This window comes from Microtus oregoni, unplaced genomic scaffold (genome assembly GCF_018167655.1).
Source record: "Microtus oregoni isolate MIOR12 unplaced genomic scaffold, Mior012 000105F_ref0000443, whole genome shotgun sequence".
Classification (NCBI taxonomy): domain Eukaryota; kingdom Metazoa; phylum Chordata; class Mammalia; order Rodentia; family Cricetidae; genus Microtus; species Microtus oregoni.
Genome location: NW_024544720.1, coordinates 3,081,908 through 3,106,915, shown reverse-complemented (window position 1 = coordinate 3,106,915; position 25,008 = coordinate 3,081,908). Strand labels below are relative to the sequence as shown.

At 40.7% G+C, this 25,008-nt stretch overlaps 2 protein-coding genes across 2 annotated transcripts in view; both read right to left on the bottom strand.

The window, feature by feature from the left end:
* LOC121443342 (GREB1-like protein) overlaps positions 1–24,750 on the bottom strand; it is a 253,801-nt gene extending 229,051 nt beyond the window's left edge. Inside the window, exon 1 of the mRNA XM_041645069.1 lies at positions 24,684–24,750. The gene's annotated coding sequence lies outside the window, so the exon portion shown is untranslated. The remainder of the gene's footprint in view (positions 1–24,683) is intronic.
* LOC121443341 (acidic leucine-rich nuclear phosphoprotein 32 family member E-like) lies at positions 613–1,407 on the bottom strand. The gene has a single exon (XM_041645068.1). It carries the CDS (start codon positions 1,243–1,245, stop codon positions 613–615), a length of 633 nt encoding a protein of 210 aa, XP_041501002.1. The 5' UTR covers positions 1,246–1,407.
* Positions 24,751–25,008: the final 258 nt, after the last annotated feature.

Below are 25,008 nucleotides of genomic sequence, written 5' to 3'. Positions count from 1 at the left end.
AGCTAATCATACTACAAAAAAAACACACTTATACATAGACATGAAATTTTTGAATCAAATAATAAAATTACCTTTACCTCTTCAACCTTATATTGGGCATTGCATTGTCGTTAGAAACAATTCTCTCCCATTTAAATTAGGTTTGGTGGGAGTTATCTAACAGAAAACCACCTGCCTTCCCTCTTTGGATGGAAGATGATCTACTCATGGGCCATCTGGTATAGTAGCAATAAGGCTGTGTCCATACACAGTTCTAATCTCCTTCAGTAATTTTAGACCCACCTCTAACTACATACTTTATTTTAATTTTTTTTAAAGCAAACATGTTTTAATTATGAGCTAAAATGTCTAATATATTAAGCATGAATTATAAAAATCCAGAATCTAAATACAGTGCTAGAGAATTTCACAATGGGAAGATGAATGAAAATTTTTTTCTACATACATTATGATGAACAGACAAGCAGATCTCATTCGGAATGGTAAGGCCAAATAGTAAAACCACACTTTCCTATAAAAGCTGCACATCACCTCTAGGGACAGCTATCATACATGAAGAAACAAGGCATGGCTGCTCTACTGCACACCAGGAGCAACCTCATCCTGGAGGGGCTAGTCATCATCTTCCTCTCCATCATCCTCAGCATCTCGCTTCCTTTTCTCTCCCCGCACACCCTCTTCTTCCTCTTCTTCCCCTTCACCAACATAATCATCATCGTCTTCTTCATCCTGAATTTCTTCTTTCATTAAGTATGAGAGGCCCACCTCCTCTTCTCCCTCTCCCGCTTCTGAACCTGCTTCATCCTCATCTTCATCCTCCTCTTCCTCCTCCTCTTCATATCCTTCAGGTGGACCAGCTTCATCTTCCTCCTCATCATCCTCATCTTCATCTCCATCCTCCTCGTCCTCCTCTTCCGAGTCGGGGGCCTCGTTGCCCTCCTGGTGGAATCCATCTAAGTAGGTGATCTGCTGCAGCAGCTCGAAAATGCTTTCTCGGTAGTCCTCCAGGTTTGTGATCTCACAGTTAAACAAGTCGAGACTTTTCAAATTCTTAAAATTTTGCAGAGCTTCTACTGTACTGAGATCTTTGATTTTGTTTCCGCTCAGATTGAGGTAGGTAAGATTTGGACATTTCTCTGCCAGGACTTCCAAGCCTCCAGATATTATATTGTCGCTGAGTTCCAACTTTCGAAGTTTATTCAAGCTGGGAAGCCGGGCCAAGGAACTCAATTCCACGTTGGCCATACTAAGAAACTCCAGTTCTTTAAAGGTGTCATTGAGGCCTTCGATCTCCCCATTGACACACAAGCAATTATCAAGGACTAACTCTGTCACCTCCTCCGGGGCTCTGTTCTTCAACTACAGGTTAATCTTCTTCATCTCCATGTCCTCCTCCTTTCCCCTCGCGCGCCCGCCCCACTGCCCCCAACCCTAAAAAACCTCTAAAGGTCTGGAGATGAATGAAAAGAGACGCAAAGACGGATGCCCACTACCACCCGGGTGTGGGGGAGAAAGAAAAGAATAGCAAATGGAGTCAGACGACTTGGGACGAACTCGGCTGCCCCCACCTTCTAGTCCAAACACCCGCACACGCACACACGGGCACGCAGCACACACATTCACACACAGAGAAACGCGCGCGCCCGCAGTTCCTTCCCCTTCAATGGCTGCTGCGAGACTCCTTTATTTTAATTTTTGAAGACAGGGTCTTGCTATGTAACCCTGGAATTCACTATGTAGACCAGACTGGCCTTAAATTCACAGAGATCTACCTGCCTCCAAGATTAAAAGTGTGTACCACCATGCCCAGCTTACCCACGCACTTTTATTTGACTGTTTCCCTATCATCTCGACCTCAATCTAAAGTCAAATATGTCAGCTCTTTCCCCAGAACATTAATTTGTCTTCCCATTTCCTATTGCTAGAGTCCTTCTCTTGGTGATCGGGCTTGGATTATGAAATTGTTACCCCTTCTCCTATCCCCATGATATTAAAGTTTGATAGCAATCACCTACCTCTTTTCTTTTTTTAATTCTTGACTTTTCTTTCATTTCTGACACTAATGCCCAGGTTCCATCACCCTACATCCAGATTCATGTAACAGCTTAATCACTTTCTAAAACAAAGTTGCCTTGTTCTTCAGGAACTTTGAATGGGCCCTTAGTACTCACTAAAGGCACCTACATCAAACATGGTCTCAAACCACAGCTTTCTCACTATCAATCTGGTTGCCTCCATTTTCAGGACGTTTTTTATAACTCAAATTCAGTTTTCCTAGGCTTAGGTTCAGTCTTTGGTCACCCTTTGCTTCACTTGCAGAACTTCCTGTCCTTCTGCACAGCTCACTCCTCAGCCTTTGTACATTATGATACCCACGTGACTTTCTACACTTAAGTCTGTGTCCTACTTTTTTGTCCCTAAAGTGCTTATCAGCTAATAAGCACATTAATATGTCACAATATCTGAAAGGGAGGCTTCCAGTTTTCACTCATCCTGAGATTCCCTTCTCCATTTGCAACAGCCCATCCTCCAGCCTCTGTGGAACACTCGGGAACCTCTCACCCGAGTCAGACATCCCGTTACATCCTTAGAGAGGTCCCTTCAGCCGCCGGGACAGGGTGAAGTGACAGTGCCAAGTGCAAGACAGTGCATGTTCAGATCCCTTTACATATCATGCACAAGCAGAAGCTGGAGTTATCTTTCCTAAGGAGGGTTTGAGTGACTGGAAGATGATGCTTGCAAATGTATCATTTTCATTAGTAAGCTTGCTGGTGTGCTTAGTAATAAAGCAAAAGTTGTCTTAGTTCTTTCTTATATGCTTAAATCTCCTGTGAAACTTTCACCCTGACCCTCATTCTCATCTCCAGAGCTGCCCAGCACAACTTAAACATGCTTATTGAGCAATTAATTAACATATCAATGAACTACTACGAAGAATCGTGCAGACACAGACCTAAGGACTATCACAGGCTTCTGAAGTAACCTTTGGGGTGGCAGTATTGTTCACAGTAGAGCCGAGCATGCAGAAGGTCCCAGGTGTGACCACCTGCACCATAACCATGACCACACACACACACGTAATATATTCTTTTAACGAATTAAAAATGTACAATACTATGTCTTAACATGCTCTAAAAATCTCCTAAGAAATAGGAACACTTTCCAAATTATATATCTTACTTTTCTCCATATGCCAAATATTCTATTTTGTTGGTTGCCTAAAGCTTATGTGTCACCTACGCTACAGGACAAGCTTTAAGTCTGTAGTACCCTCTTACATGAAGTCCTAAGGTATGCTTAGTTGCTTTAATAATGCAGTAACAGTTTTCAAAATTATATATAATCTCCTAATTACAAAGCAGCCTTAGGGAAAAGGACATTCCTAGGTCCTATGAAAAGTTCACAAGATGAATGGAGATGCTCTTCCTCCATTATGAATAGGTATTTCCTGTGCTGTAATCCTGGCTCTGTAAATATTTCCAGCATCAGTAAAATATACACAAATATTATACACTAATTGAGAGTCCTTCTCAATCTAATGTGCTCATGACATCTTTGCCCCAGAATATACTAGAACATTAACATGAATACATAATTAGAATTTGTAAAGATTCACCTAATGAAAAACACCCTAAGTGGATCCAGTTGAAACAGAGAAAGAGAAGACAAAACACCCCCTTTCCTTAGAACTATAAGCAGCATTGCATGTGTGTTAAGCACCTGAGTGGATGGGTGTAATGGTATGTAGGCATATGCCCATGTGAATACATTCAGAGGCTAGACTAAGATAATAGGTGTCTTTCTATTACCTTCCACATTATTGCCTTGACACAGGTCTCTCACTGAATTAGCAGCTTGCCTTTTTGAGTAGGCTGGTAGTCTAGGGTGTTCAGGAACTGCCCATCTTTGCCTCCCCATTATTGGGGTTACAGCCATGTGAAACCATGCTTGACTTCGTAGGTGAGTTCTGTGGATCTGAACTGAGGTTTGCATCTTTCCAGGCAAGCACTCTTACCTACTAAGCCATCTCTCCAGCCCCCAAGGTCTCCTAAATGATGAAATCAATACCGGCTCTAGGCATTCCTCATACTCATCAACACAAACCTGGCCAGAGAAATATTCTCAAGCCTCTGTATGACCAGCCTCCAATTTGAGCTCTAAGATGTTAACATCATGAAACTTATTCCTAAACTCATCTGAATTTTATAAGTACAGGTAACTTCAAGCAGCAATGACAAAGATCACCAATAACAGTGAACGCTGAGGTTTCTAATTGCTTCTAAAAGTCCCGTTAGTTCAATCCCATAAGCTCACCACCAGTGACTTCTGGGTAAAAAGTATCTCCAGGAGTTGGAGAATTCTTTCCCCTTTCCACCAAGTACAAAGAAGAGTATGGAAGACCTGTGAGTATAAGAATTACCAAGCACCTATCTGCCCTCCTCAGTTCGGTCGCTACTGGACTCCCAGTCTCGGGTCTAGGAAACCTTGTGACTCAGACTTTTACTTCTAGTTTTAAATATGTTAAAACCAATGGACAACAGGAAAAAAAAATCCTAAAGTCCTGACTGCTGATATGACTCTCTCCTAATGCATTTCTATAGCTGTGTAAGACTCATAGAAGATTCACTCCTCCTTCTGCTGGGCCTCAGTTTCTCAATTCATAGAAAGACTCAAGATTTCTACAATCAAGTTATCTCTTAGGCTCAAGGAGCCACTTTTCCAGATACAGTCATATTCTGGCCTCCTGGCCAAAAAAAAAAAAAAAGAGGGTGGGTTATCTTCCATCTCCTTTGTGGTTACTGCTGTTCCTGAAGGGCAGAGAGGGAAGCGGGAGAAAATTCCTGTGAATACCTTCCTTATCACCTCCAGGACTAGATGGAGCAATCAGGCAGTCAAGCCAGGGCTTCTACAAACAGGTCCTTCTTGGCCCCTCTCATCTGTGCTGAGATCTGAAGAATCCAAAAGCAGTGACGACATCATTCCTGTCTCTGGAGCTGCGGTTCAGTGAGGAGACGGTCTTTACTCCTAACCCCAATAGGGAACAGCTAGGTGCCAAACTATCATCTAGCCCTAATAATAAGAGAAAAAAGTCAACTATATAAACTATTAGTAATTTGAATGACATCCAACCCAACCTTTATTCCAAGCATAAATCTTCCACTAACGTTGTGGAAATCGCAACTCACCAAACATTCTATTTAAATTATCTAAGTCTCTTGTGACTGAATCATTTTGGTTTTGACTGGAACTAAAACTCTGATCTGTTAGACTAAATGGTAAAAATTATCAAGACTTTTTAAGAAGTGTAATATGTATATTGTTTTTTAAAAAACCAGGCACAAATCTAACACAGAAGCTAAAGTAAACCTGTTCCGTAGGCAGCTACAGCACCACTCAGCACGTCTGCCAGGCTCTTCTCTACCCCAGTAAGCAGAAGGCTACAGCACAAGACGCGTGGAGCCCTCTGCAAAGCACAATTTGAAAAGCACTGCTTTAAAGGTAATTTGAATAAACCTTTCCAGCTGCACAGCATCCCTTATCTTCTTGGAAATATTAGCTGCTTAACACTTGATGTTCTTTCCCGTCAGATCACCTAGTCTAATCATTCTCCTCAAAAAAAAAATTTAAGCAAAACTATATCTGAACACAATTTTAACAGGCTGAGAACACAGCTTCTCTAGCTACCTGGACACCAGGCCTAGTAAGCAAAAGTGAAAAGGGGAGCTGAGTGGGGCCTTTGCGGTCACAGGGTGCAGAGAGGCAGAGATGGGGGAAGATAATGTTCTGGGTTGGGATACAGAAGGAAGATGAGGACCTTCTGACTCATTTGGCCACTTCTCTTCCAGACCCAAGGCTTCTGTTCTACTTGGCAGATACTCCCTTCTCATTTTAAGCCAGATCTTATCTCTATGAATATAGGGTTTGGGTTGGGACCAATTAGTGGTGTGATCCAATCAGTACTAAAACTGCATCATTTCCATATTCTAGACATTGCCATAGGGGAAACCACACTGGATGAAGATGTTAGATAAATCTGTGAAAAAACAGTTCTCTCTCAATGAGTCGTCTTGACAATAGCAACCACATGAAGCACATCCCTGTGGGCTTTCAAATCTAAAGCCACTCCAAAGGACACCAAATCTGCAGAAAATTAATCTTTCCTTTACTAGTTATCAAACTACAGGTAATGAGTACTCTGCTTGGACTGTAAAATTAACAGCATTTTCAAGGAAATGAAGTTCATGCATTAGGGCAACACATCTGTGAGAGCCAATACTGAGAGACCACATTACTTGAATTTCCCTTTTACAAATAAGAATGCAAGCACATCGCTCCTTTACCTTATTTGGTTTTTCAGTCAAGAGGAGCAATTTTTAAAGACGTTGCACTACAAACCTTTTTCTCTTCGGATGCTTCTTCACAGGTCAAATGAATGTTTACTAGAGTCCTTTACAGGAATGGGGATTTCACATATTTAGCACCTCTAAACTTTAGGATCTTGTCTTAAATTTTAACTTGTGTCATGAAGCTAAAGACTTTAAGACATAAAAACAAAACAAAACAAACAAACAAACAACAAAACCCTGATCTTACTAGAATTCAGGGTAATTGATTCAGACATTTTATTCCCATTATTTTCTCTTTTTACCTCATCTCAAAAGGAGATAATCTGAATTGCTCTAATCTGAAAAACAATAAGTGTAGCAAATACTTGACAATGAAAATGAAAAGCCTCTAAAAATCTGTTACCGTAGCAACAGCAGGAATGTGAGAGAATAAGAATGCACTGTCAGGGCATCATTTCGGATTCCATAGACTTGAGGCCTAAATACAGTCAGCTTTCATTAGCTTTTTGTTTTTCTCAGCAGGTCCTTGGACTTTGAAACAAAACCTGAATGACAGCTATGAGCAATTCCAGCCTGGTTCCTGATTAGCTATGCCAAACAAAACAACTCTCTGCAGTGTAAACTTTCCAGGCATCTGCAACCAAGCCTCTGGAGAGACTGCAATTCCTCAGTGAGACTTGAAGGACTGTTAGAGGTTGGGGGTGAAGGGTAGCTAGGTGGGGGATGGGTGGAAAGGCTCAGACCTTCCCCTCGAACTAGCTCCCCAAATTAAAGCAGGGGAGAAATAAAGAGAAATTGCTGCTGTGCTGCTGTAGGTTCTAATTCTGACTTATTCTATGTAACCGATTCTTTAATCCAGAATATTCTACTCTAATTAACATTCGTGATATCCAGAGCATCTGTCCTTCCAAACCAGTAATAATGCATTTAGCCAGCAAGCAATTCTGAGCCTTCTTAGACAGGATCAGAGAGTCAATAATCAATTAAAGATACTCCAGGAAGGAGGGGGCAACATATGAATGGACAGTGCTTCAAGTGGACAAAACAATTCTGCTGTTTCGTTTCTTTTCATTCACTTTTGCTAGATGTGGACCTAAAATTAATTGCACCAAAGGACACTGAACTGTTGCATGAGGTCCCATCTGCTCCATAATTAGATCTCCAAGGAACTAACTAGTAAGCTTCCTTCTGAAGATCAGGCCCATAGATCCTGCAATACCTAAAAAAGTACTTTATCCACACAAAAGAATCCAAGATTAGATTTCAAGGCAGTCGACTCCGATTGGAAGCTCAGTTTCTAAAGTTATAGGCCGTCACCGAGAAAGCTGGAGATACCTGCACTGGAGAGCGAGGAGCCAGTTCAGCTGCAAGGAAGGGGGAGCTCAACGAAATGACTGACTTACAATCTACCAGCCGTCCTATCACTTCAGAAGGGAAAAGTCATGATTTTTTTTTTTTTTTATTTCGTGGCTGCACAGCAGGATGATAGCACTGAAGTTAGCCTCGTCTTCTGGAAAGTGACCATTAACCAGATTCTGATCTCCGCTGTATATGCGATGAGCTACAAAAACTGTTGGCTGGCTTACTTGAAATCCTAGGCAAAAAATCCCTACTTCTAGTCAGGAACCGCCTCTTTAAAAAAGAGTTATGACGATTTAACAGGAGGGAAGCTTCAACTTCCTAAAGTCTGATTTGAAGACGTGACAGTGGAGGCCACAGAGAAGTGCACGGTCACAGCATGAGACCCTTACTCAGATTTAGTGTAGCTCTTTAAACCACCAAATGGAAAGTTCAAGTTCAGACAGAAGATTTGATTAGAAAAGCGTGTTAAAATCCACGTATCATTGAAAACTAGAGATGAGGAAAAAATTGCCATTTCTTAACAGATAACGCCAAACTAGAAAGCTTCATTCCCAATTATTTTATTCAATGTGTCTCTAGAAACCACCTCTCTATAGAAAACCTTTGGAACATTGTTACAATTGATGAAGACAGGATGGGAACCTCAGAACAATAGAAAGGACCCCAAACCTGCTTTGGAATCCCTAACCAAAGCTGCTGATTCAGCACAAAGTAACAGCAGAATTCTTATCTTTAAAAGGAACAACCTATTGTGTGCTGGGAACAAAGAGCCATGCACAGGAAATCAGCCAAATCTAAGCCAGATGGTCACTGATTCAAGTTTCATTCTCCCATCCCCCACTTGCCTTGACACTCCAGAAATGAATTCAGATAGCATTTCACTTTACCAGGTGACATCTTTCCAATTACCCACATCCTCCACCTCAATGGTATCTAATGCTTGAAACAGAATGCCCTTATAAGTTGAGAAAGTGGCCAGGCCACAGCTACTGAAAATGAAACGCCACTAACAAGCCATTCTCTGTTTCCTACACATGCCATGAAGTCCCACCGATGTAATAATGAAAAATGTCCACAGCAATCTGTTCTTCTCAATACAAAACAGAAAGAAAAAACTCCAGAGGACGGGTCCCTCACAGATGTTTGCGGCAGGGACTCAGCACTGGCCCACCACATTGCAAAGGGGTTAGGTTGTAACCCAGAAATACTTACCACAATGACCATTAACAAGCTACCAGTAAAAATCATTGTAATAGGTATAAATGCTAATTTTAAATCTAATTAAGAAACATTAAAATTGTGTTACAAAGTACACATTAAACTAGGCAGGCTTCGTTCCACACTGCAGAGTGGAACAGTGTGTCGTTTTGTTCATTTGTTTGTTGGTTTCCTTATCTAAAAAAGACGCAACTACATGAAAAAGTAAAAATATTAGCATAGCACAGGACTTGAACAAGTATGATTCGTGTCCTGTATGTACCTGTCCTTCAAACAGAGAAGAGACTGCATATACAGTTCACTCCCTCTAACCCTGAGTTTGGAGGAGAAAAAGCTGTAGAAGCAAGAGAAAGGTTTGTGTCGGAAGGGAGCAGTACATGTAAGGATGGTGCTAACATTTCTGCTCGCAAGGAAATACCTCAGCATATGCCACAGCAGTTCAGGGAAAACGGACAAAAAAAAATGCTCATAGGTTTTGCTTACAAAATGATGCATCTGACTTTCATCCAAAAGAATCTGTAACTGAGAATTCTACTATACACACGCATTTCAAACCCCTATTGGTGACTAGAAAACTCAGTCAGTCTTGAACTCAAAACAGTAATGATTAGAGTCAAATGTGAGGAATTGTCCTCAAATCTTAAACATTCAATGGAAACCTGGTTTTTAAAAACGTTCAACCCATTCCTTTATGCTAAAATTAGGTTTAGAATAAATAAATTCTTTTCTTTGAAAGGAATCCTTGGCTCTTTAGGGGTTGGTTTGGGAAATATTTACATTTATAGGGATTAAGTAAATTTTATCAACCAACAATAACAATTCCTTCAGTAAACTTTATAATCCTTTTTATAATTACTTTGAAAACATCAATGCAGGAGTACATTTTATTGGCATACTGTAGTGTCACTCTCTCCAAATTAACATATAGAAAGGTTGGGGTAGATCAAAGAGGTTTTGGTCTATTTGTTTGTTTTTCTAACACAAGATAATCACATGCTAGAAGGATAATGACTGAAGACAAAAATGATTTCAAAATATGCAATCAACAGCGCCCTGAGAAATGGCCTGTTTTATTGTAGGCAAAGAGAAAAGATTTTTGAGACACAGACAGTACCCTTCCATGAGAGGACATTCGTGGCAATGGAAAAAACCAAATCATAGAATTTGCAATCTTGATTATTTGTCTCAGTGGGAAAAAATGACCACTCTTAAAAAAAGTGTGTCATTTATAATCACAGGATGAGACTAAGCTTTATTTATTGGATAAAATATATCCTAGATACATACATATCTCATAGATGTGCACGTCATACATTATATCAGTGTGCATATGCTGTCTGCAATAGCTATTTTTGGGTATCTCCGATATAATTTTTTTAAGATGTATTTCTATCATTTGATTTCTTCTTGAAACATTACTATTTTTCTTTATATAATACTACAAAATGACATCCAGCGTCATCCTTAGCTATTGGTATATTTCTTTTAAAACATACAAATTATTTTTTTTCATTTAATTCTTAGAAATGAGAAAAAATTGATAATGAATTAAGAATCTTTAAAAATAACATTGTTCAGCGTTGGCTGTTAAATGTTTCTTTCTTCCTTTCTCTCTTTCTTTCTTTCATCCTTCTTTCCTTCCTTTCTCTTTCTTTAGTATAAGACAGGATTTCAGTACTCATAAAAAATAACTATTCATGTTAAAATTCTCTTTATTTTTTGAAATCATCTTTGGGGTCCCTCAGTTAAATTTGCATTTAAATGAAGCATACACAAAGGCAGCTGGCTGCCCTGACCATCACAGACACACCAATGCATTCAGAGATTCAAATTTCAGTCCTGATGGGGAGAAAATTGGTGATCACATAACTAGTTCTAACTAGACAACTTCATACACTAATTTCTTGGGATTTATGTGGCAATGCTTTACAAATTAAGAAAAAATTAAATCTAAACATCTAAGCCAAAAGAGAATTCTACTTACAAAACCCAACTCAGACTTCCCGTGTACAAACCCAAGTTTTAATAAATCAAACCATACAAAAAAAATGACTATATAAGATAAAGTCTTGTAGACTAACCTCTAATCTAATCTTTTTCTTTCCTTTCCTACTTTCTTTCTTCTTTGTTTCTTTGTTTCTTTCTTTTCTTTCTTTTTTTTTTTTTTTAGTGGCTTTTCAAGACAGGGTTTCTCTGTGTTACCCTGGTTGTCCTGAAGCTCACTTCATAAACCAGGCCTCAAACTGAGATCCACCTGCCTCTACCTTTTATAAATAATTTTAAGATGCTGTAAGAATTATATTTTGGGGTCAGGTGTGGCATACACCTTTAATCACAGCACTCAGAAGGCAGGGGCAGGAGGATCTCTGTGAGTTTAAGACCAAATCTGGTCTACAAAGCAAGTTCCAGGATAGCTGGGACTGTTACACAAACCTTGTCTCCTAAATAAATTAATTAATTAAATAAAACTATATTCTGGGGCTGGAGAGGTGGCTTAGTGGTTTAGGAGCACTGGCTGCTCTTCCAGAGAGCCCATTCAATTCCCAGCACCTGCATGGCAGCTCACAACTGTCTGTAACTACAGTTCCAGGGGGTTCATCATCCTCGCAGTCATGAACGCAGACAAAATACCCATGCACATAAGACGAAAATTTTTTAAAAGAACTATAAAAGCTCACTATTTTCCTCATATTCTATTTGTATCATTAGAATACAGACATATGGAGTCACTGTTCTACTATCTGAAGGCTAAAATGAGCTTTCATTCATTTTCTTTCTAATTGATAATTCCATATGCCTTAAACTTGCTACAGAAATGGCATCTCAGCAGGGGCACATTTATTAAAATTGGTTTCTGTTCTATAATATAAGAGAAGGATATAAACTGAATGTTGTTCACATTGATATTCCACTTCTCCTCCATCCCTTCTGGGTTGAAGAGGTGACTCGGTGTGAAAAGTAAAAGGAATTGAGTTGAGACTCCAGCATTCACAGAACAGCCAGGCACTGTAGTGTGTACCCCTAATCCTGGCACTGGGGAGGCAGAGGCAGGTTTGGAGGTCAGAAGACAACTGTGACCTGGAGGTCACTAGACAGCCACTAGTCATCATTATGACTGATGAGTTCAAGGTTCAGTGAAAGATCCTGCCTCTAGATAGACAGACAGAGACAGACAGATGACAGACGTCTGGATGGATGGATGGATGGATGGATGGATGGATGGATGATAAAGTGAATGAGCCTTAAGATGGAGCCTTAAACTCTGAATTCAATTCCTAGGCCCCGCATGGTAGAAGAAAGGAACCCACTTCTGAAAGTTGTCTTCTGACCTCCAAACCTGCCCCATCACATGTGCACACACCTACACATGTGTACATACACCAGGCACACATACACATGTACCTATATACATCATATGTGCACACACCTACACATGTGTACATACACCAGGCACACATACACATGTACCTATATACATCATATGTGCACATACCTACACATGTGTACATACACCAGGCACACATACACATATACATCACATGTGCACTCACCTACACATGTGTACATACACCAGGCACACCTACACATGTGTACATACACCAGGCACACATACACATATACATCACATGTGCACACACCTACACATGTGTACATACACCAGGCACACCTACACATGTGTACATACACCAGGCACACATACACATATACATCACATGTGCACACACCTACACATGTGTACATACACCAGGCACACATACACATATACATCATATGTGCACATACCTACACATGTGTACACACACCAGGCACACATACACATATACATCATATGTGCACACACCTACACATGTGCACATACACCAGGCACACATACACATGTACCTATATACATCATATGTGCACATACCTACACATGTGTACACATACCAGGCACACATACACATATACATCATATGTGCACACACCTACACATGTGTACATACACCAGGCACACATACACATGTACATCATATGTGCACACACCTACACATGTGTACATACACCAGGCACACATACACATGTACCTATATATACACAATTCCTACCCCTCCCAAACAATGCATGTCATAGTTGAAGCATCTATAAGGCACGAATGGAACGTTGTCTCCTCCACCCCTTCAGATTCCATAACTGATCCCTCAGAAACAAGTTTAAAGCATCTTTTGGCTTAAATAAGAAAGAATGGAAACAGACATTTAAACTCCATCAGGTTCCAGCTTTAATTAGATTCTTTTATAATTTTGATGTTGGGGAATAGAACAAATACATATTATGCTGTGTAATTTTATTGCATTTGTGATGACTTAAGGAACATACTTCATATAAAATAAATCTGAATCTACAGAACCATCTTGTGGCTGGCTGTCATTTTCTCAGGGAAAGAACTACTCTGTGTATGCCTGTCTTTCTCTTATATCCCCAGTCCAGTCACAGGAGCCTAATAAAGTCTTATTAACGTAAGTCTAGCACAATTTCCTGCCCAGTGGAGAATTCTATTATCACCACTGAATGACAACCTCTTGCTCAGTCAGAAAACCATAAAGATACAATCATTTTTTAGGAAGTGATAAATTCATTTGAGAAAATAATTACTTCATACTCAAATGAAAGCTAAGAGACAATTAGTTGATATTATAATTATTATTGGCTTAAAAAATCAGTACACACTATACACAGCCTTTAATCTAAGACAGAATTATGGTGTCTATAATATATGAACTTCAGTTACATATGGACTCAGATAATCTACTAGAAAGGATATTTGAAACAAGCCCACAATGATTTAATTTAGGAAGTTTTGTCAATTAAAATCCAATTAGCAATATGAATTGCAGCACTCGTTTAATATATATATTGACAATATATGGAAACTATATATTGACTATATATGAATATATAGTCACATTTTACATAGCATGTGACTATATATGTAATTATATATACAATGTATATATGTATAGTCACATTATATATTTATATATATAGTCACATTTTACAAGCATTTTTGTCTGAAACTCTCCCTTCCTTGGTTCTACTTCACTATGTGGTATTATCCTAGAAACACATGGCTTCAAGTTTTTCATTTTTGTTTTTGAGACAGGGTCTCTCAGTGTAGCTCTGGCTGTCCTGAAACTCACTATGTCGACCAGGCAAGCCTAGAACTCAGAGGCTTGCCTCTGCCTCCTGAGTTCTGAGATTAAAGGAATGCATCACCACCACCTGGCTTTCAATTATTATTTTTTAAAAATAGATATTTGCTGATAAGCTTAAAGTCTATATTACTTAAAGCAGATAAGCTTGAGGATATATTAAATATGTATAAGAATTATATAAATAATTTTGCAAACTTTAAAAAAGAGAGAAATAAAATTAATCTCCCTTCAATCTCATCCACAGAATTGCTTTGGATTTATTTTCCTTACTACCAACCTTTATTCCAAAGATGTCTTTCAAAAGGCATGCGCCTTGGCCTGATATTCTGGAGAAGGTAACAAGATTTTGCTGTCCACCTACCATCCCTCTTTTCCCTACAGAGTTCCGTGGACAATGGCTTAGGTCTGAATGAAGTTTGGTTCAGGCCGGGAAGATACACAGCAGTTCTCAACAGGTGGTGTTTATTCGCTCATTAAAAAATATTTATTGAGGGCTAACTATGTATTTGTTCCAAGAGCTGTAGCTAGAGAGAAAGGGAAAAAGGCAGATATCTGCAGCTTGGGAGCCTTGTTCAAGCTTGGTGAGTGAACCAGGTTTGGTCCCTACTCCACAACCACATCACAGCTTTGCCCCCAGGTCTCACATCTACCCCAACTTGTCTTCCTGGATACAGCAAAACATTGTAAGGTATAGTTACTGACATTCAGGTTTTAGAATCCAATAGTCACAAAATGCCAAGAGGATGACTCAAGGAAAGAAAACTGGCTCTGAAATCAAACAGCCTCTGTCTGTCTGCAGACTAATACTTACCACCAAGGGACTTGGGAAACAGTGTGTCTTCTTGAGTTTCCTTTTTTGTAACTTTAAAAATCAAAATTAGTCAGCCCGTTTCACAGGTTATAAACAATGCATGTGCAATGAGTGACACACTGGCCATTGGTTCTCATTAACCAAACCATAACTATGAAAGCTTGCTGAAAATTACTAAATTCTGTGAGAATACTAAGCAGGGAAGAGCAGAGGAGTCACAAAGTCCTTTCTGGCTATTTTTCAAAACCTGTGTTTTGCGCATATACAAATATTCTCTTCTCCCTCCCTCTGCCCACACCCATGCCCTGAAATGACAGACACACAACTGTTCTATGTGTTATGCTATTCCTAAGCAAATCCTGCTCTGAGGCACCAGCTCAGATAAGGCATACTACTGGCTCAAGAGTCTCTACAGAGGTATCAACCATTTAGAATATCTGATTTTACAATTGAGTACAGGCAAGGCAGTAGTAGTGGCGGTGCACGCCTGTAATCCCAGCTTCCAGAGGCAGAGGCAGGCGGATCTCTTGAGGTTGAGGCCAGACTGGCCTACAGAGTGAGTTCCAGGACAGCCAGGGCTACAAAGAGAAACCCTGTATAGAAAAACCAAACAAAAAAAAAAAGAAAAAGAAAAGAAAAGAAAATGGAGAGATGACCTGGTGGTTTAAAGACAGGCTGCTCTTGTAGAAGACCTGGGTGGGATTCCCAGGACCCACATGGTGGCTCACAACCACCTGTGGCTCCAATTCCAGGAGATTTGATACCTTCTTCCTTTTCAGAACTAGGCATGTACATGTTACATATACATACACTGAGGCAAAAATATTCATAAATAAACTACTTTTAAAATTTTTAAAAAGAATTCTATTTAAAATTTAAACATAATAAAACATAATTTCTCCAAATGTTTTTGGAAAATCTTGTAGTGTGGTTGTTCTACACTGTTTTTGACATTAGCTATAATTTTGGCCCTGAGAAGACACAGGGAACATACAGGATAAAACAGAAAAGCAAGCTGAACAAGCCGGGTGAGCTGGAAAAGCTACAGAAACCCCATAGCGGTGCTGTCTCTGGCTTGTGACATGCACTCACATTCCGTTCAGAAATAGGAGAGAGGGCTGGAGAGATGGCTCAGTGGTTGGGAGCATTGCCTGCTCTTCCAAAGGTCCTGAGTTCAATTCCCAGCAACCACATGGTGACTCACAACCATCTGTAATGAGGTCTGGTGCCCTCTTCTGGCCAGCAGACATACACGCAGACAGAATATGTATACATAATAAATAAATTTAAAAAAAAAAAGAAAAAGAAAGAAATAGGAGAGAACCGTCTCAAGCCCAGAGTGCCCCAACATTTATATCACCTTTTAATCTTCAAGGGAGGGGGTAAGTAAGATCAAATACATTGTACAACACTCTCAAAGAACTACTAAAAATGCAAACAAAAATATAATTTCTGAAGAGTACTTCAGTGGTAGAGTACTTGCCTGGCATAAGTGAGGCTCTTACTTCAAACCTCAGCACTGATTTAAAAAAAAAAAAGAGAATAAATTCAGTTGAGCAGTGGTGGCACACACCTTTAATCCCAGCACTTGGGAGGCAGAGGCAGATGGAGTTCAAGGCCAATCTGGTCTACAGAGTGAGTTCCAGGACAACCAAGGCTACACAGAGAAACCCTGTCTCAAAAAACAAACAAACAAGAAAGAATAAAAAAGAGAATAAAACTCAATTCCTCTCATCTTCTCTCAGCAAACAGAAAACTGGGAAAAATTTTGTTTCATAGTTTTAATATAAATTTTAGAACAAAGTACCTGCCTAAGTTTTTCAGTGAGAAAACTGTCATTTTGTTTTTTACTGATATTTTTAACATTTTAATGTATATTAAAATCATCAAGTGGTATAGCTTATTATGATTTGTTACTGAATTTCCAAACAAACGGAGCTAAGCATTTTTCACATTTACTGACTGTTTCAAATTGTGATTCTATAAGCAGTTATATTATTTGCAAAAAGTCCTGAAAGTATTACTAAACGTTTTAAGGACCGAGGAGAGATGTCAGAGGTTAAGAGTATATACCACTCTTGCAGAGGACCCGAATTCAGTTCCCAACACCCACATCAGGCAGCTCACAACTGCCTCTAAGTCCAGCTCCAAGGGAGCCAATACCTCTCTAGGAAGGAGGGAGGGAGGCTGAAGTTCATCTTTAAAAGGTGGGGTGGGCATGCAGACGGCACTGGCGAGATAGCTTAGCAAATAAAGGGTTGGCCGTGTAAACCATAAGCCTGAGGACCTGAGAGCAATACCTGAAAGACGAAGGATCTTCTAAGGTAGCCTCCGCCTCCACGCCCATTCTGTGGCAGGCGTGCACTCTTCACACACATTCAAAGATAACAAATCAAATAAAAATTTAAACTAAAACAAAAGGGAACAGACTTGGAGGGGTGGAGGCATGTCAAAAGAGACATTTCCTTTGCTCTCTGATGCCAATTATAATCAATGAGGATAGTTTTTCAGTCCCCTAAATACACTATAAGGATGTAGTGAATAAACTCGGTGAAAACAGTGCGGTAGATAAAAGAAATAATGCACCAGGCACTCTGCTCTTCACACTGTAGCCTGCAGTCGTGGCAACTTCCCATTATCCGTGCTGCTAAACGAGGTCCGTAGGGTGTTATGTTGAGGGATAATTTTAAGACTTTGATATCCATAAAAAGCTCTTGGGTACGAGACACACTCGGAGGCTCCACCTCAGAAACACTTACTCAGTAAGGCAGGGCTGTGTTTCACAAGCAAATACGACAGGCGTTGATCCTGAAACACGGTGAATTTGGGGATGTTTAACTTCCTTCCAAAAAATTTACAAATTATGCACAGCAGAGAATATCGGGAGTTGAAATAAATCTGCCTCTCCAACCCAATCTGCAAACTCCCAAGGGGTGGCCACTCAGGTGTGGCTTCTCAGTGATGCAAGCCCAGGCTCCCTTTCCACTCTTCCATGTCCCTCTCCAGCACTTCACCATCTAAAGGAGTCACTCTGTGAGGCAAATGCTTCACTCCGTTTCCCTGGTTAAGCATGTTGCTCATCCAGCAAATGTGGAGAGCCACTGAACCTCACAGTGTATCCCCACAGTGAGAACAGGGTCGAGACAAAGCTCCGGAGTTTTAACTCCGTCACAATAACACAGATGCGGCTTGAGGGATGCACAGATAGCGGCAGAGTTATCAGTTCACAGATTCCTGGTCCATGCTAGAGTTTCATTCAACAGACCACAGGGAGGAATGAGGGAGGCGGGATGTGGACTTCTTTTTCTCTTTTTCCTTTTGGTTTATCAAGACACGGTTTCTTTGCGTAACAACCTTGGCTGTCCTGGAACTCACTGTGTAGACCAGGCAGGCCTCAAACTCACAGAGACCTGCCTGCCTCTCCCTCCCAAGCGCTGGGATTAGAGGTGTGCCCCACCACCACCTGGCAGGATGTGCATCTCTAACAAGAACCCACAGAGAAAGGCTGTACGTGTTTTTAGAAGAATTGGCTCCATAATCTTTTGTACCTAAGCTATCTACCTAAATAAGCAAAAGGATTCTATTAGAGATATTTTCACTTAATATATTTAACACTACTTTCCCAAATATTGACTGCCGACTGGTTTTTTTTTTTTCGCTTTAAGCTTGTGTTTACATTCTTTCTAAACTGCTTTTTACTGGAAAAATAAATTTTATTTTTTTGTTTTGTTTTTTGAGGCAATAACTCCCACCTTTTTTATTTTTTAAATTGATTTTATTGAGCTATATAGTTTTCTCTGCTCCCCTCCCTTCCTTTCCCTTTCTACCTTCTCCCATGCTCCCAATTACTCAGGAGATCTTGTCTTTTTCTACTTCCCATGTAGATTAGAACCATGTATGTTGTTGTCTAGGTTCTCTGAGATCGTGTAGGCTGATTTTCTAAACTTAATACTCTACTTTGTATATTTATTTATATACCTTATGTGCACAGCACACACCTGTGGGTGCCACGGTTTGTGTGTAGCGGTCAGGGGACAACTTGCCAGAGTTGGTTCACTCCTCCCTCCATGAGGGTTCTGATAACAGAATTAGGTCATCCGGCTTGGCAGTAAGATGACCCACTGGACCATCTCTCCAGCCCTAAATTTTTACTCGAATTAATATTTGATGTTATATTTTGCATTTTCTTTGAAATGCAGTCTTGCTGCCTAGCTCAGGCCGGCCCAGTTCCAGATCCTCCTGCCTCAGGCTCCTCGGTGCTCGGATTACAGCTGTGCACCACCACATCAGGCTTAATTATTTCTTTCCAACAAACTCCTCGGGGGAAATTCCTGAAGAATTGAGTGCCCTCCAACAGAACTGACTTCTTCACAGGACTTGGTCTTATTTATATGCCCCAGCAGTGGTCAGTAACCACGTGTAGCTCTCCAGCACTTAAAATGTGAGCAGCAGAGTTGAGAAATGGAGTCTCTGCTTGAAGGTGTTAATTTATGTTTAAATGGCTACCTATGGCCTGGGGTTACTGTCTTATAGTAGGCAGTTTGATAAAGGCTTATAATTGCTCTCCAGAAAAACCTGAATTTTTGCCTTCAATCTTAGTAGAACATAATAGCTAATTCTTTACCTAATTGGCAACACCAGACTTTAATTTATTGAAGTTTTATTATTTGAACACTGGAAAATGCCTGTAATCTCACTATGCTTTTCCATTATCAAGTAACCAACAGCAGATTTCTTCTGTCATCATGAGCAACTGGTTACAAATATCGCTTGATCCAGGCTAGAAGTGATCTAGATTCCAGACTGGTTTGTTCAGTCAACTTTTTGTCATCAAAAATATTTAAGTTAACTTAAGAATGTGAACTTTGCACTTTATCTGGACTGTCGAATGGTGTAGCCACAGCGCCCACATTCCTAAATAGCAACAGGTAGAGGAGCTTTCGAGGCTCTGCCACCTTCAGACTTTTCTTAACAAGTAAGTTCATCACTGCAGCAATAATAGGGGTGACTATTTTACACCCCTATTATTCTGCCACCCCACACATGAGTGTCTGGCCCATCAGGCGTCTAGTTTGTAATTCCTGTCTGAATGAGGTTTTAAGAGATTAAATGACAAATAGGAGCTAATAGCAATAGCTACCTTTCATCCTGTGTTTAGCATGCAAAATGATTTTATGATGTTTTCAGATCAATTTACAACTAATATTTAGCTCATAGAACACTTTTTATGAGTGTTGAAGTTCCTTTCTCCCTAGAATAGTCACCCAGCATTATATGGATTGTTAAAAGGCAGATTGGTAACTTTGCTTCCCAGAGCTTCTACTCAGTAGCTCAGGGTGCACTGTTAGACTCCGCACCTAACTCCAGGCTCACTCAGTAGCTCAGGGTGCACCGTTAGACTCCACACCTAACTCCGGGTTCACTCAGTAGATCAGGTTTTCTCAAAGCCTACAAGGAGTGTTATACACTCCTAAAAGTGTTGTAATGGTATATAATTTTGACAACCTAGTACTGATGTGTGGGCCTTTTTTCCCCTAAAATCAAGTCCACATTTATTTTCTCATGTCTTTACAGAAATCCTATGCAAAAAGTCAGTAACTAAAGCAGTAATTGTTAACCCCACTTTCCAGAACAAAAACCAAGAAATTCCCTCACACAAGAGGTTAGAAGAATCAAAACAAAAAAGTATCCTAACCTTCTAAACAGAAACACATCAACACAGGCAGTAGTTCTGCTTCCAAACTGGTACCATAAAAACAGACCGTGTCCAAGACATGATTCCCTGCAGCACACATTGCGTCTGCTGGAGGGACTACTGAACACAGACAAAGTACAAGGAAAAGACACTGAGTTCTCTCTCTGCTTTGCCATGTATAGACAGGACAGAAACCATGCTCTGAGAGTGTATGGTGGGGCAAACACGGAGCTGAGTTGAAGTCATTATGCAACCTCACATCTGGACTCGGAGGAGTGAGGGAAAAGGAAGAGTGCACAATAGAACCCTCCTGGAGCTCAGGGCACAGAGAGCAGCGTGTGGGGGCTGGGGGCGCTCCAGAACTTACAAGAGCTACCTTGACTACATAAGAACTCCAGTCTGTCTCTTGCCTAAAGATAACCCAATTCGGTCGTACATTTTCTTGGTCTGATTTTTTAGAAGTATTTCTAATTGAAAGAAAAAAAGACCATAAATTGTGATCAAAATTTCACTACTTATAAAACAACCCTTCAAAGAAAAGTAGGGTACTGTTTTTTCACTTTAATTATATATATATGATATTAGACATTAAGTTTAATAGCAACTTTCCCAAGATTAAACCCATAATAGTTGGTAAGCATAGGATGAAAACAGAAAAAAGAAACCTATAATTGATCTGAAAAAGGCTATCTTGAAAGACTTAAGCACTCTTCACAGATGTAACTGGCTTCTATACATTCATCATATAATCAGTGCAAACTCTGACCAAACGCTAATAATTTAATTGCTACAAATCATCAGAAATTTGAAACTTTATCAATAAAAGGGGGGAACATTCACAGGCATTTTCTTTTTTTTTTATTTTAACCTTTTAGAGAACTACCATTATAACCCGTTTTATAGATTAGAAAGCTAAATGACTAGAAAATAAGCTACTTGATCAGCATTCCCATTATATGTTATAGCTAGGTTTGAACCCAGAATTTCTAACTTTGAATCCACCCATTTACAACCACACTGAAAAAAAACCCTAAGTGTGTTGAGAAGGGAAAAAAAGAGAGGGAAAAGTAGGGAAGACTGAGAGGGAAAGAGGGAGAGTGTTTACATTCATCAGGATGCTCATATTTTTTAGTTACTTTAAAATCTCCAAAGAGAACATTAATTATGGGGCATGTGTTGCATAAAAATTTACAAAATTATTATAAATAATGAAACTGTTTTTAAATGTTTATAAAAATCCAGATTAAAATTTATCCGTAACATAAGTCATCTATAAAAAGATCTGTGTACACATCAAGACTTGGAAGAAACTGAGATGGCTACTGCCATTTTAGAATAATTTTGTTCTTGTTACTTAAGTTATGGGGGAGTTTTGTTAGTAAATCAAGGTTATTTAACTGTCTTTACAAACATATTCTTCTAATTTATAATTTTAGCATACCAATCAAGCACTTTTAAGATTTTAAAGATTTCTCTGTAATTCATTTGTAGAATAGACCTTCATCTTAATAGCAACGATTTTGGCAATTACTACCTGCAGTATATATTTTAAATCTCTTAACTGAGGTCTTTCATGGTGATCAGAAAATTTTCCTGCTAAGAATATGAGTGTATACTTACATAGTAACAAAATATCATAGCTGTAAGGAGTATCTGTAGTGTAAATATTCTTGAGAGTTGCTAATTAAATTGTCAAGACTCTTTGAGGTAAATGGGCTTCCACTTTAGCAAAAAGAAAAGTAACTATCTTAGAAGAGTGGTTTTCCTTAAAATAGCACCATGAATTGTGAAGAGAAATCTCTCTCCAAGGTGACATGCAAAGTCCACTCAGCCCCAGAGTCAGCCTCCACCAACAGCAACAGCAGACGTTCCAGAAACCCACTTCAAGCATCTCTAGCTCTCCTTTCTGAGTCTTCCTCCAGAAAATCCTTATCATTCCACTGTTTCGTTATCTACAGTCCAACGGGCTATTCTTAGCTAGGCTTAGAGCACCTTGACTCCTTTACTAGAGCTTAGGAGCCAAGAGAACTTAGAACTTCAGACAATAGACTTGGACGGTAGAACTGAAGAGTCAGAAGGACCCTGGAAAAACCATGTAGCAGTTTCTTTATTTAACTAAGGGGACAGGAGCAGGAAAGCCTTCCCAAGGAAAGTATGGCCTATCTGAGGTAAAGAAATCTTAAACTCAGCCTCCATATCCCTGGTGACATCTGTCTTTAGAGTGTGTATGTGCCTGTGTGTGGTGTGAGGAGACCCAGCCTAAGGACTCAGACCAAGCAAGCACCCTATTTCTCAGCTGTATCTCACCCTTTAAATGTTGTTATTTATCGTATGTCAATGGGAGAACACAAAAGTTTACTTGGTGTTTTCAGAGAAAAAATTGTGGTGAACAAAGTAACTTCTGTTTGCTCTGCTTCCTAGAGGTTCAAGGTGGAGGGAGATAAAGGTCACAAAGCCAGCATGAAGAAAAGGTGCCCTGCTTTTTGCACTTACACTCCTTCCAAGACTTAACTTTCTAACCAATTGTCAAGGTAATAAGTATCCACCACCAGATAAGACTTTATGTCAACACAAGAGGACCTCTAATTGGTAATTGTTATCATTAATATGCATATCCATCTAGATGTGAGCAATCTTATATTCCATTTCTCTCCTCCTCTATTTCCATAACATTTTCATTTTAACAGAAATTTATACATATAAATTGGCAAACTCTACCTCATAGAGAAGTTATGGAAGGAAGAGTTTAATTTCCACTGTATACTCTTTGATGTTGCTTGAAATTGTTTCCTAATTTCTATTTAGTTCTCAGTATTTTTAAAGTTTACATTTCCTTTTAAAATTCATACTTATATGCATGTAACTTTATTATTATTTCAGCGAGTATATTATTTTTAAGTTTTCTCTTTTTAGTGAGTTTTCCATATTGCATTTCCACCAAAGTTTTCAGAAAGGAAAAAATAATCACAGCAGTGACTAAACGAAAGCAGAATTTCATGCTTTACCAGAACACGGCAGAGGAGCGAGCGGTTTTTAAGTGAGAAATTCAGTCAACCTCTTTTGAACTGCCTCCAATTGCAAAGGCTCTTTTGAAACAGGACTTGAGGAGGATTTCTTAAGGGAGGCGGGATGGAGAATCTCACGGTTTCAAAAGTAGAAATCAAAATTTGTTTTTTATTTTAGCCAGGAACACGGTTCTGGGATAGGGTTTCTAGAAAAGAGAGGAATACGACTCAGTTGTCGAAGCAGCCTTCCGGCACAGAACCCTATCCTGCACGTTTCCTGGGCTTGGCTTCAATGAGAAACTCAAGCGGTGAACCTATACAGATAATCTCCTTTTAATGAAACGCAGGAGGACTCCAGGAATCCACTGATTTAACACACCGCCCACCTTCACCCTGCCTGATCAGGGCACACCTCACCTTGCTGTCTATTTTCACGGTCAGCTGTCAACGCAACCCTTTGTGTCTCATTCAGAATAAGAGCAGTTCGGAAGAAGCTCGTAGAGAAATGAAAATAATGACCGGAAGACGCACGTGTGACAAAGTGACATTTGGCGTGGACCCCAGCAAACGCCTGACCACGTCTGACCACTCTCAACTTTCCCAAGCCCAACTCTCCCCATCCTCTGCGCGGACACCTCCCCAGCTTGCTACAAGCCGTCCGCCCAGTGCTCGGGGACCCGCTAGCCGTCCCCTCGTGCTCGGGGAGCGGCCGGGACGCACCCCCTCGCCGCAGCCTCCCTTGCCCTGCAGCTCACCGGCCACCTCCCTCCCGCCACAAAGGCAGCAGCGGAGCCGGGGTGACAGGCCTGTGACCGCGGGCGGCGAAGCTAGGCAGCCGGGGACAGGGACCGGGGTAGGGTTTCCTGCTGGCACAGGCGCCTGCCCGGCCGCACGACTCACTCCACACTCCCGCGCCGCCTCCTAGGTCGTCAGAAGAAAGTCCAGGCGACGCTGCCCTGAGCCTGCAAGGTGTCCAGCCCGCCAGAGGACAGGCCTTGGTCGCCACCGAGTGCCCTCGCCTCCCAGTACCCGCGAGTCCGGGCAGCAGCTCACCTGGCCCCGACGGGAGCAAGGGCAGAGGGCCCGGGTGGTCTCTGCAGCCCCGGGCGGCTCCGCGCTGCGCTCTGCTCCGAGGTGCTAGCGCCACCGGTGGCTGGCGTCTCTGCCACAGGCCGCGGGCTCAGTTCCCGGGGGCGGAGCGAGGCGCTGCAGCCGATTCCTCAGGTGCTGCCCCTCCCGCTCTCCCTCCTCCTCACTGGACCCTCCTGGCCTGAGCACCCGGTGTCCTTTTGGGCCTCCGAGCCTTCGGGGCCCTAGATGGTCGGAAGTGCACGGTGCCAAATGCGCTCCCACGTGTGCTGTGGAGTCCTTCGCGCAG